Here is a 14,567-nt window from a genome sequence, read left to right as displayed (position 1 = left end):
TTGATCTTTTTTCTTACTTCTAGGACATTTTCCCTACAGTGATAGAAGCTTCCTTAAATGTTTTTCAATAAAGAAATAAATGCAAAATAAGTTTTTTTTATGACAATTCAATAATTCATTAGTACATTTATACCATACATATAAACTAGTAAGTACATGAAAGTCTACTAATGTGAATCTTCTGAAGGGTCTTTTCTGACAGTAAGGTGACACCATATTTGCCTCTTAATTCTACGCCCATTCAATCTTACGGGTTCAGGTATGATTTTCAATCCATATTTCTATTTCACACCCCAAGACTGGCACTATTTGGTTATTCTGACTGACTGACATCCGAGTGTTGCTAATATTCTTTGGTGCACCATATCAAACTTTGGAAAGTCCCAACTACATTCATGTTTTGTTCTGAGTCAGGGAAAAGAACTTGTTTTATATGATGACATATCCCTATGCATTTTTGTTAAATTTTGGGGAAAGAGCTCATTTGAAAAAGTTTATGAATACATATCAGTCTGAGGTATCTCTATTTAAAATCTGTCTTTTCACTGCCTCAGAGAAAAACAAGGATGAAGTTTTGTGTATTTACATCACCACTGCAAACAGCACAGTTCCAGATCAGTCATCACATAAACATGTTACAAGATCAGGGTCTATGATGCTGTGTTAGAAGATCTGGGTCTATGATGTGGTGTTAGAAGATCTGGGTCTATGATGCTGTGTTAGAAGCTCTGGGCCTATGATGTTGTGTTAGAAGATCTGGGACTATGATGTTGTGTTACAAGATCAGGGTCTACGATGTTGTGTTAGAAGATCTGGGTCTATGGTACGTGTTCTAATCCTCCTTGTTCAGGCTCAATTTCCAACTACCCTCTGAGGATGTGTCAGAAGAAAGTGTCTCCAGTGTTGTCCTCACTTTCCAGGTTCAAGCGCCAACTAATGCCTGAGGATCTGGCAAATGTTTATAGCAGAAACAACTTGCATGGTCCCTGCACACCTACCACTGGAAGTAATTTTTTTACATTCCAGAGAGGGTCCATTAAAACAGGTTTAACTGCATCACCTTGATGAAAATCTCATCATCAAAGCTTCATGGAATGCCTGATGCACAAGCTGCATGTGCTCATGGTGGATGTGAATGGTGATGTGGTATAATACCAATGGTGAAAACCTCCCTATTTGAGCTTCAAGGTATACCACATCCTACAATGAAAGATTCGGACTATGACATTAATGATAGATACGGGTCAACATATTACTACCAGCACAAATGGTGTTGTGTAGTATGTTCCCCAGTCAAATGAAAAAGAAAACGTATGAACCAACTTACATAGGCCAAATTTTCAATATCTCATGGTAGCTCATACTGAGGCTATTCCACTGATTTTATTCAAATTTTTTATAAGAACTAAAACTTATTCTAATGTCTTTTCCAGGGGGAATAACATCTTGCCACAAGGAAGAGATCTTACTTCAAGTTATGCTGACATTCTAAATGCAATGGAAGTCAAGCAATGTTGAAGTTGGGGTAAGTTTATTTAACTTAATGAACCCGTATAATCACTTTCAGTACTACACCACTGCCTTACTGCAAGCACTATAGACATATCCAGGTATCACCAGTGTGTATCTCATGAAAAAGAGTTCTAGTCTCATTATATTTTCATTGCATGTCATGTTTATATATTGATGTACAATAGACTGCTATATTAGATGGAGCAAAAGACAAACAGATAGACCGAAAGAGACAGGTAGGTAGGCAGGCAGTCAGGCAGACAGATAAATACTTAAATGGATCTTCAATTGCATTTAACTGATTTATGTAGGTCATTTCTCAAAAGCTCACAGTGGTATGTTTGAAACACAATCTAAATTGATGTAAATGGTGTAGTAAAAATTTGGCTCAACAATATTATCACCTGTATTTACCTTGATGAAAACGTCCCCATCTGAGCTTCAAGGTATGCCTCATGTAACTGCTGCATATGCTCACAGTTGATGTGGATGGTGCTGCGATGATGTGGCATAACAGTGTTATCACCCGAGTTAGGATTTGCCAGAAAATTTGGAATTTTATTCACAGCAACTGAAAATAAAATGAATAGATCATAGAAAACTTGTCTACTGTAATCTCTGTTTGGACAGTTTTATTTGGAGCACATGTTCTTTACCCAAGTAAAGCAGTACAGAAAACAAGATTAAGGTCATTAATACATGAATTATAAAATATTTCTGATGTATCCTATGTGCCAGATTGTACACTCAAAACTATACAAATGTGCTGGGAGATGAGGATCAGGACAGTAGAAATACTTGCAATTTCTTGGAACAACCCAGAGTGGTCTGAACATATAAGACCAGTAAATATGGGAATAAAGTCTGTTTAACCGGCATGATGATGATGATGATGATGATGACAGTTGTAAAGATATGACACTTCCAATATTAGATTGTGCTCAAGAAACTAGAACAAACTGCCTTTCTTAGGCATTGAACCTTCAACCCTTCAAATTACAAGTCTGTGCTCTTTCCTAAGCCCCAAAGGCTGAAAAAAGCAGCCCCTTGGTGATTGGAACATTTTCCACTCCTACAGCTTTTCTCAGGTGGTCAACAATGATCCACTGTGCTACAAGTGACTCTTTAGAAAGATTCTCTACAGTAACTTGCTTATTGTTAGAGAACCCTCTTTCTATGGTGGCTTGTCTAAGTGAAGGAATAAGCAGAACCTCCTCAATGACACTCAACAGTTCAGAATTTTTATTATTCCTGACAAACTTTCCATAAGAAAGGGTATCTGTCTGTCTTTGGCAGAGTCAAAGCCTCCAAAAGTCACCAGAGATGACATCATCACACAATTTTCTAAACTGGTTCAGTATCAGGTCACATATGCTTTCTTGCATCCTCTCTGCCTCAGACATGAAAGGTGGGCATTAAAGAACACGAAAACAGATTTTGCTGACTCATATTTCTAAAGTCATATCAGAGTAGCCTTCAGAGGGGCAGCTTTTTTCTCAAGAAAACTATAATAGTATGGATTGACTGTTAATTAGTTGCACCGACTTCTTGCCTGTCTACTAGCCTTTAGCTGTTAATTAGTCATACTGCCTTCTTGCCTGTCTACTAGCCTTTAGCTGTTAATTAGTTGTACTGACTTCTTGACTGTCTACTAGCCTTTAGCTGTTAATTAGTCATACTGACTTCTTGCCTGTCTACTAGCCTTTAGCTGTTAATTAGTCATACTGCCTTCTTGCCTGTCTACTAGCCTTTAGCTGTTAATTAGTCATACTGACTTCTTGCCTGTCTACTAGCCTTTAGCTGTCTGTCTACTAGCCTTTAGCTGTTAATTAGTCATGCTGCCTTCTTGCCTGTCTACTAGCCTTTAGCTGTTAATTAGTCGTACTGACTTCTTGCCTGTCTACTAGCCTTTAGCTGTTAATTAGTCATACTGACTTCTTGCCTGTCTACTAGCCTTTAGCTGTTAATTAATCGTACTGCCTTCTTGCCTGTCTACTAGCCTTTAGCTGTTAATTAGTCGTACTGACTTCTTGCCTGTCTACTAGCCTTTAGCTGTTAATTAGTCGTACTGCCTTCTTGCCTGTCTACTAGCCTTTAGCTGTTAATTAGTCGTACTGACTTCTTGCCTGTCTACTAGCCTTTAGCTGTTAATTAGTCGTACTGACTTCTTGCCTGTCTACTAGCCTTTAGCTGTTAATTAGTCGTACTGACTTCTTGCCTGTCTACTAGCCTTTAGCTGTTAATTAGTCGTACTGACTTCTTGCCTGTCTACTAGCCTTTATCTGTTAATTAGTCGTACTGACTTCTTGCCTGTCTACTAGCCTTTAGCTGTTAATTAGTCATACTGACTTCTTGCCTGTCTACTAGCCTTTATCTGTTAATTAGTCGTACTGACTTCTTGCCTGTCTACTAGCCTTTAGCTGTTAATTAGTCATACTGACTTCTTGCCTGTCTCCTAGCCTTTAGCTGTCTGTCTACTAGCCTTTAGCTGTTAATTAGTCGTACTGACTTCTTGCCTGTCTACTAGCCTTTAGCTGTTAATTAGTCGTACTGACTTCTTGCCTGTCTACTAGCCTTTAGCTGTTAATTAGTCGTACTGACTTCTTGCCTGTCTACTAGCCTTTAGCTGTTAATTAGTCGTACTGCCTTCTTGCCTGTCTACTAGCCTTTAGCTGTTAATTAGTTGTACTGACTTCTTGCCTGTCTACTAGCCTTTAGCTGTTAATTAGTCGTACTGACTTCTTGCCTGTCTACTAGCCTTTAGCTGTTAATTAGTTGTACTGACTTCTTGCCTGTCTACTAGCCTTTAGCTGTTAATTAGTCATACTGCCTTCTTGCCTGTCTACTAGCCTTTAGCTGTTAATTAGTCATACTGACTTCTTGCCTGTCTACTAGCCTTTAGCTGTCTGTCTACTAGCCTTTAGCTGTTAATTAGTCATGCTGCCTTCTTGCCTGTCTACTAGCCTTTAGCTGTTAATTAGTTGTACTGACTTCTTGCCTGTCTACTAGCCTTTAGCTGTTAATTAGTCATACTGACTTCTTGCCTGTCTACTAGCCTTTAGCTGTTAATTAATCGTACTGCCTTCTTGCCTGTCTACTAGCCTTTAGCTGTTAATTAGTCGTACTGCCTTCTTGCCTGTCTACTAGCCTTTAGCTGTTAATTAGTCGTACTGACTTCTTGCCTGTCTACTAGCCTTTAGCTGTTAATTAGTCGTACTGACTTCTTGCCTGTCTACTAGCCTTTAGCTGTTAATTAGTTGTACTGACTTCTTGCCTGTCTACTAGCCTTTAGCTGTTAATTAGTCATACTGCCTTCTTGCCTGTCTACTAGCCTTTAGCTGTTAATTAGTCATACTGACTTCTTGCCTGTCTACTAGCCTTTAGCTGTCTGTCTACTAGCCTTTAGCTGTTAATTAGTCATGCTGCCTTCTTGCCTGTCTACTAGCCTTTAGCTGTTAATTAGTTGTACTGACTTCTTGCCTGTCTACTAGCCTTTAGCTGTTAATTAGTCATACTGACTTCTTGCCTGTCTACTAGCCTTTAGCTGTTAATTAATCGTACTGCCTTCTTGCCTGTCTACTAGCCTTTAGCTGTTAATTAGTCGTACTGACTTCTTGCCTGTCTACTAGCCTTTAGCTGTTAATTAGTCGTACTGACTTCTTGCCTGTCTACTAGCCTTTAGCTGTTAATTAGTCATACTGACTTCTTGCCTGTCTACTAGCCTTTATCTGTTAATTAGTCGTACTGACTTCTTGCCTGTCTACTAGCCTTTAGCTGTTAATTAGTCATACTGACTTCTTGCCTGTCTCCTAGCCTTTAGCTGTCTGTCTACTAGCCTTTAGCTGTTAATTAGTCGTACTGACTTCTTGCCTGTCTACTAGCCTTTAGCTGTTAATTAGTCGTACTGACTTCTTGCCTGTCTACTAGCCTTTAGCTGTTAATTAGTCGTACTGACTTCTTGCCTGTCTACTAGACTTTAGCTGTTAATTAGTCGTACTGCCTTCTTGCCTGTCTACTAGCCTTTAGCTGTTAATTAGTTGTACTGACTTCTTGCCTGTCTACTAGCCTTTAGCTGTTAATTAGTCGTACTGACTTCTTGCCTGTCTACTAGCCTTTAGCTGTTAATTAGTTGTACTGACTTCTTGCCTGTCTACTAGCCTTTAGCTGTTAATTAGTCGTACTGACTTCTTGCCTGTCTACTAGCCTTTAGCTGTTAATTTGTCGTACTGACTTCTTGCCTGTCTACTAGCCTTTAGCAGTTAATTAGTCGTACTGACTTCTTGCCTGTCTACTAGCCTTTAGCTGTTAATTAGCTGTACTGCCTTCTTGCCTGTCTACTAGCCTTTAGCTGTTAATTAGTCGTACTGACTTCTTGCCTGTCTACTAGCCATTAGCTGTTCTGCAGATTGTTCATGTTGAGCTTTCTGATGTAAAATGAGGTGCATCACAGGGAAATCAATACCTTAGGTGATTTAATTATTTGAAATCCAAAAGCAAATGAATATTAATATTGTTAAACTTATCTATGCTTAAAAAATGTAATGGGAAAAGTAGAGGACCCTGTAATGTAAGTGAAGTCTTCTCATCCAGATTAAACTACCAGTCAGGTTGGTGATAAATTCCATACCCTGATGGACAAAAAGCTGGGATGGATGGAAGTCAGACTTTTTGAAGTTAACTAGAAAGTTTAGATGATCTAAAGTGAGAGACGATCATTTCTGCCTTGGAGCAGAATAGAACTTACCATATGTTTCTGGAGGATGAAATTGAGGTAGGCTGCCACCGTTATAGATAATTTTGATCGAACAGTGGTAATGACACAATCCATTACCTTGGTAAAAACTCAAAGGGTAGGACTTTGAACTGATAAACCATGTTGCAGTAAACAAAACATAGAAATTCCAATGACATGAGCTGGATAGGGACATGAAAATGTGCATCTGTCAGATCAAGATGGCATACTTGTCCCGTCGGATGGAGACATGGACTGATCTCGCTGTATCCATCTTGAATTTTGGAGGCAAAATATACTGGTTGAGGCGACTTAGGTCGATGATTAGCCTGAACTTTCTGTTTACTTTCTGAATAATAAACAAAAAAGAACAAAACACTGGCTATTGTGGTTTTGCACAATCTCCACCACCTGTTTATCGATGAGTGACCAAACTTCCTCTTGTAGAAATGCATCCTTCTTCTGATCTAATCCCATGAAGAGGGGATAGAAAGGGGATGGGTATGATAAATGATATCCAAAATGACCTGGATCGCCCAATTGCTCTGAGGGAATAGAGTGGTCGAGTGAGCCTGAAATTGCAGGAGGTGGCTTCCCACAGGTAGGCTATTTGTTGGCTGGGAAGGGTAGGTCAATGTCTAGAGTTAGGAGGCTTTAAGGCAGAGAAACTTGGTTTTTTACTGCCTCTGTATGGTTGCCTCCTAGCATGGTTAGACTTGTCTCCTGGCATTGGGCTGGGATCTATATTGCACATTTGACTGAACAGACCCCTTGTCCATAGTCTGCTTATCATTCCTCTGCAGTGGCCGGGGCTGATTGTTTCAAAATGCGTGCATGGGTTGAGCAACAAGTTGGAGAGTAGTTCTTGAGCTGCCTGCCTCTGAACTTGTTCAATTTTTCCTCAAAAGAGTAACAGTGACCCAAATTAGATCATCTGTAAAGCCAGGATATGATGAGGCTTGATCAATGTGGACCACAGATATTCATTTTGTATTAGGTCTAAGCTAGCTGAAATAGTCAATACATTTGCCATGGCATGGTGATTTGCCCGACTCTAGCAATCCTGGTTGTCACCTCCAAACATGGTCATTGCTGGATTTCTGTGAGTTGAAAATTGCCAGTGAGGCCACATCTAACATTGAAAATGTAGCCACCAAATTCTGGGCTAGCTTTGACATGGAACAGAACCCTTTCTTTTAGTTCACTTTTTAAAACATTGGAGCAGACGAGTGAACTACTGCTAGATTTTTGTCAAGGGCTGGGAGATCAGTATTGAAGTTATTTGAGTGAATTCTGTACTAGTGAGACATGAACATTGATGGTATTTGGCTATCTGAAAATAAAACCTTATAATTCCCTGGGTCACCAATTCTGTACTAGTGAGACATGAACATTGCTGGTATTTGGCTATCTGAAAATAAAACCTTATAATTCCCTGGGTCACCAATTCTGTACTAGTGAGACATGAACATTGCTGGTATTTGGCTATCTGAAAATAAAACCTTATAATTCCCTGGGTCACCAATTCTACCAGACAGCTGGTCACTGATCTTAATTTTGGCCAGTCGGGGACGGAGCCAAAAGGATGGCAACTCTTCCTCCTATTTGTAATCTACTGATTTTTATTGTTGTTGTTGTAGGGTTTAACGCCATTTTTCAGCACAAGATAGGCTATACATCGCAGCCAGTATAATTGGTGGAGGAAGAACCCTGGAAAACCCCGAGAAGAACCACTGAACCATGACAAGCTACTGGCAGGCTTTCTCACGTACTAACGTTAGCTGAGACTGAGACTCAAATTCATGCAGACAGAGGTGAGATGGCAGTGATCCATAATAGACCACTCGGCCACTCGAGGCCCCGTAATCTACTTATGATTTGACTTTACAGTCTTGAGTAGCATGAGAAGTTGGAGGTTATTCTGAAGTTGCCAACACCCTATAAATTTCCTCAAAAATGCGGCCTTGAAGCTAAATTCAGACTGTTCCATGGTCGGATCTCAGTACAGCGGTTTGCAGGAGTTTCATTACACTCATCGTGTGCTGAGTCCTGACCTGGTTCCAATTGCACCTTTGGATAAGCCATACCAGGTGGCACTGATGACTCAATTCTCTCCTTTTTGAAAATGTCATTAATTCTTCCATGTGGATAAGCAATGAACATATAGAATGGCCAGATGGTTTGCCTGGCATATGGTTGTCCTGGATGCAGGAAGTATAGAAGACAGTCTGTCTATCACCAGAACTGGCTGCTCTAAGGACCTGGCTGGATGGACAGATTTTCTCACTGCAATATCTGTCATAGTAAAGGTATGTCACCGATGGATGGATGTCACTAAAATCACCATAAATCCTACTTGCATAAAAAAAACTCCCTCTGCTGGGATGGTTGAATGGCTGGTGACAGCTGGACAGCCACTGATGGCAAGGCTGTATCATGAAATGGATCCAATGGACTTACAGGCCTGAAAGCTATGCTCAGACATGCGGGGGGACTTACACTCACTGGGGAGCCTAAAATCGGTGGGAAACTCCTATAATTAGTCAGAAATTACAAGCTACCAGCTTTAGGTTGGGGCTGGCCCCAACTCCCCTATCAAGACTCACAATGAAGGTTGACTTTGCCTGTATTCTGATGATGTCAATGTTATCTTTCCTCAACTTGTTCCATCTTTCCTTCCATTTTGAAGCCTTCGGGACTTTTGCTTTGAATTTTATCATTTTATACATTTATGGACATTTCTAATGAAATGACACAAGAAGAGAAAACAAAGAATAAATTAGCAAATTGAGCATGTTACTAACTCACTCATACTGTAGCCCAGACTTTCTTTTGTCCAGTGCAAAAATGTGCTGCATAGTATAGATGCACACTAAGTACATACAAGTTTCATCATTGTCTTCCTTTGCTTTAAACTTCTTGCATTTCATTCATTTTGCTGACATTTCTACTAAAATTACACAAGGAGGAGGAAAACAAAGCATAAATTAGCAATTCAGCATGTTACTAACTTGCTAATACCAGCCCCGATTCTAATGAAGTATGTGAAAATAGTCGGGCTAAATTGTAAACAACAAAATGAGCCTAACAATAGCATGTTGTTTTGTGGTCATAAATAGATGAATTCCATAAAAGTGACCCAGTCACTCAAATTTGGAAAAAAATTGTACAAATAATGTATACAACCTGTACAAGAATGGTTGTACAAATAATGTATACAACCTGTACAAGAATGGTTGTACAAATAATATATACAACCTGTACGAGAATAGTTGTACAAATAATGTATACAACCTGTACAAGAATGGTTGTACAATGCAATAAATCCAAATCCAAAGTTGGACAGTCCAATTTTAACATTAAGATGGCTTGGTTGTTGTGAGGTACAATGCATGTGTTATCAGTACAGCAGTGAAGCTTAAAAACTAGTGACACCCTGCCCTTGCAGTGGCATGGGGAGGTAATAAGCAGGAGTTATCACCCTTTGTCTACATGAGATAGGAATTGATTATTTCCATCTTTTAGTAGGGCTGGATTTGTGAAGTAGTAGGCTTATATCTCTAATGATAATGTGATTGGGGAACATATTTCAAGTGGAAATCAGAATAATCAATTGTAAATCAAGAATACCTATTAAATGACATAGCAATTAATTATGGAAAACAATTGTTATTAGTGTCAGCAAATTCAAATCCAAACACAAGGATTTGGTACATGTGTCAATTGAAATTTACATGCATGATATATAAAGTAAACATTTCCTGTGACAGTTATAAAAAACAAAACAAATGGAAAATATTAGAATTTTATCTCATAAAGAAAAAAGTTTTATCCTTGAATTAATCTGTGCCAAATAAACAAAAGCAACATTTTCATACAAACTGAACTCCTTTAGATGATTTAGTTAAAAACCCATCTCTTAAAAAGACTTAATTTCAAAAGGTTTGATTTAAATTTAGACAAAAAGGATTGAACTTTCTGTAAAATCCACTGATGTCTTCTAGTAATTTGGTAAACAGTCCCCGAACCTGTACTGAAACTCATAGGGGCTTGCATTATTTCTTAAAAATTACCTAACATATAACACAGAGGATGACACCTCTCCCATTTCTCCTACATCCTCTTTAAGAATCAGCAAGCTACACATTATACCGCATAACAATTCAGCACCAGTTTGACAATGTAGATTACATAAAATCTGACTTACTACTCATCTATAAAGAATGGATACACGTTTTCCAATGTTATAACCAGACTTGGCCATGATCATACTAATTTAAGCAAGTGAAACATGCTAAATGAATATAGCCCACACAAAAATGAGATTATCAGCTGTCTCAGTATGTAATTTTGGTCAAACAATAAGTGGGTAGATTTTTACATATTTAGCAATGTTTGGTAGTAAAATTCACCACAAAGGCGAGATGTGGCCAAGTTTGCTATTGAAAATAATGTTTATGACTGTGTTCTCTTTATTAACTATAAAATAATAAGTTTTATCAAAATACCATAACAGATACTAGTGATAATAAGTAGTTTAACTTATCTTTTAAACTCTCAGAGATCATGTGTCACAGACATGTTGGCTTCTTCTGATCCTTGATGGGTCTACATACCTTCTACTTACGAAAAGGTACAGATATGGAACTGTTTGTGGATTAACCAGTCTACATGATAAATCTAATTGACTGAAAATTTGGACTGATTATACAAATATGTTTACGGCAAGTACCCAAATGATCCATACTGCAACCTCCAAATATTCTGGTTATAACAATAAATTTGACTGATGATCGTTTCCGTTATGACTCTAATTGTTTGTGTCATTAAGTGGTGGTGAAAATTTTCCAGGTTCTTCCCAACTTTCATCAATATCTGCACAATTCAAGGGCATTTCACAGTTGGGAAAAAATATATCATTCCTCCAGACTTTTTCCTGATATCATGGGTACTTTGATGAGAGATGTGAGGATCATAAAGCTGTTATGGATTTGTTGTAAGAACCAGCGGAACCAAATTATGACAGATAAAGGTACTGGATCTCCATTGCAACACCCACCAAATTAACACAATAAGCAACATTTTGTGACACAGAAGTGTCATGTAAGATTTGTGAACTAGAACAAAGATTCTGTGACATTATGGAAGTACCATATATGGTTGATTTTATTAACATTTCAGTAAATATAAATTTATTTTAAGACCATAAGTAAAACTGTGCCATAGTTTACTGACATCTTGATTTGCATGCAAATACCTTTTTTTTAAGATGTGTGTGTATTTATATATATCAGATTCAATGTGATAATAAAACCCACAAACCTGAATTTACAATTGCCAACTTATGCAAGTTGCTTTTACAAGCTGAGTGAACAAGTTCACAAGACAAATAAATTACAGTCACTTTGATTATAGCTAAATATATAGCATGGGCATTTTGGAATGATTTAATGAAAAGACAGAAAAATTACCTGAATAATTATACAAAACATATTTTATTTGCAAAATATAAACAGGACAAATATCAATTAAGGTATAATCAATAACAAGTGGTCAAGCTTGTCTCTGACAGCTTGCCCAATTCCCCGTCAAACACAACTGTCTCAACATCATAGTTATTTTCTAACCACATATAATAATCAAACCAATCCAGTCCTGTAATTGACAAATGCATTTGTACCCGTTAGTAGTAGTTGTGCTTATCTTAATTTAATGGTATCATCAGAAACTACAAGATAGTTTCAGCCAGTCAGCAGTGACAAAATGGGCTCACAATTAAGCCACTTGGGTACAGATTGACACTGTCTGGAAGAAAAACAAAGAAGGAAAAATATTTAGAAACAAATCAAAATCACAATTCACACTAATATAAAGAACGTATTTCTTCTTCAAAGTAAATTATGTTTTTACATACTACCCAATAAACATTATTTTCCTACTTTCTTGAGCAGGTTCTACGTGTTTTTTGTTTGAATTTGTTTTTAGAGAAAAACAAAATATGAGTTTTTATTTAATTTCTTGACAACATAATCATTTTACATTTTTTTTTTAAACAACCTATTTTAAATACAGTATATAGGAAAGTTTATTTGAAGAAATATGACATGGCTAAATTGTTATGTAGAGATCATTTATGCAAGATCTGAATTTCAAGACTTCATTAAAATTTGGAAATATTAAACATGTTTGTGCATGTTTAATTATAATTAAAAAAATGTACAACTGCACCTTAAATGCATACATGTTGCTTCTGAGCTTTACTGCAAGAGCACAATTGAGAATTTTAAAAGTTATTAAAGTTGCAGTTTTCTTTGCAATATTCTTTGCAACTAATCTCTCGGGTTGCAACCAATGCTTCAAAGAAGCAGTGGTCACATGTCTGGTGTTTCTTAAGCATTCAGCTAACTTATCATCACCTGCAGATAAAACAGTAGCGTCAGAGAGGGAAAGAAACATTTAAGCATGGGCAACTTTACCTTGCATCAGGTATTGCATAACCAAGACATATTCATTATAATATCCCTCTGCTGCACATATCTACAAGTACACTCAAGTGTACCTACTAAGTCTGAAGTTATAATAACATATCTACAATTACACTCGTGTGTACCCAGTAAGTCTGAAGTTATAATGACATATCAATAATTACACTCGTGTGTACCCACCATATCTACAATTACACTCGTGTGCACCCAATAAGTCTGAAGTTATAATAACATATCTACAATTACACTCGTGTGTACCCAATAAGTCTGAAGTTATAATGACATATCAATAATTATGCTCGTGTGTACCCACCATATCTACAATTACACTCGTGTGCACCCAATAAGTCTGAAGTTATAATAACATATCTACAATTACACTCGTGTGTACCCAATAAGTCTGAAGTTATAATACCATATCTACAATTACACTCGTGTGCACCCAATAAGTCTGAAGTTATAATAACATATCTACAATTACACTCGTGCATACCCAATAAATCTGAAGTTATAATAACATATCTACAATTACACTCGTGTGTACCCAATAAGTCTGAAGTTATAAGCTCCACACTGAGTTATGACATGTGCAAAATATTATTTATCCAATTAAAAGAAAATCCATTGTCATGTACATTAATCTCTAAAGTTCAAACTTGATGTGATGTTAGCAAAATATGTATCAAATCTCTATGTTTACTACATCTTTGTACATAAAAAAAAAATTGATTTCAGTGGTGACCAGCTTTTTAAGTGCATCTACTGTGGATGTTTTATGATATGATGTTAATTGTACCAAAAAACACTAAGTTTTACCTTTTGTTCATATTTCAATCTCTCCAGCATCTGATGCCATTATCCTGTCCTTTCTGATACTGTTCCATCGGGGATTTCTTGACTGCAATCTGGTGTTTTTCTCATATTCCCAGATCTATGTACCACCCAGTGTCAGAGCTTCAAACCTTACTGTTTGACATGCAGTCAACAATGCCACATTACTTGCCATTACATTTCTCATAGGTAATTCAGGAAAACAGCCAATGTCTGTTAGCATACATGCTAACTCCTGGCGAGGAAAAAGTGTAAACCAAGTGGACAAAAAGAGTAATCCATGCAGAAAAAGAGTATTCCACCTATAACATGATAAAAAATTCAATGAGCATAATTACGTACAAAATGATTTATTTATCCCTCTGGACTTTTAACATCAATTACTGCTTCAAGTTTTCATATATAACACTTTGATCTTTAAAAAGCAACAGACTCTCATGTTGCTTTTCAGAACACTTTGTACCAGCTGAGACTATGGATGTTTTGCACACCAGTAGAGCACTACCAGTAAGTGCTGGGTTATGGAGCCTGGATCTGAATTCTGTTTTATTTTTGTTAACACTACTGAAGAATCTCTCAGTCAGCATTAGAATGGTAAAGGACCACTATTCCTTTCATAACCTGACAAAGAAGAGCAAATTTATATCTTCCAGTTATTGGGTCTTTTAGCTGGGAAATAAGATGAAAAAAATCAACTCTGTCCGCATGAAGTACCTTGTCAGGTAGAGTTCTTCTAATTTATCAGCAGCCTTTCCTGCAGCATGGTGCATCATATGACAGAGACAACCTGATATGTACAATGATGGAGACATTTTTCAAAATATAAAATGCAACTCCTTTATGAATTCCAGTCATCACTGATGCAGTATCTCCTGAAAACCCCATACAGTTCTGCCAACTTACGTTTATTCAAAGCATTATCAAGCAAATAAAATGTTTTCTCCAGTGGAATGTACTGTTAATTCTGGTAATGAAAGTAGAGCACTCTGACTTCGCCATTTTCGTAG

At 37.3% G+C, this 14,567-nt stretch overlaps 1 protein-coding gene across 1 annotated transcript in view; it reads right to left on the bottom strand.

The window, feature by feature from the left end:
- The window catches only part of LOC149794759 (pyridine nucleotide-disulfide oxidoreductase domain-containing protein 2-like), a 158,294-nt gene that overhangs the window by 28,631 nt on the left and 115,096 nt on the right, over positions 1 to 14,567 (bottom strand). Inside the window, exon 12 of the mRNA XM_089964391.1 lies at positions 1,927 to 2,083. Coding sequence (XP_089820517.1) covers positions 1,927 to 2,083 — 157 coding nt within the window. The remainder of the gene's footprint in view (positions 1 to 1,926; positions 2,084 to 14,567) is intronic.

Source organism: Sinohyriopsis cumingii, chromosome 7, assembly GCF_028554795.1.
Source record: "Sinohyriopsis cumingii isolate HCF-2022 chromosome 7, ASM2855479v2, whole genome shotgun sequence".
Taxonomy (NCBI): domain Eukaryota; kingdom Metazoa; phylum Mollusca; class Bivalvia; order Unionida; family Unionidae; genus Sinohyriopsis; species Sinohyriopsis cumingii.
The sequence above is the reverse complement of the archived record's forward strand: the minus strand, read 5'-3'. Positions and strand labels throughout refer to the sequence as shown.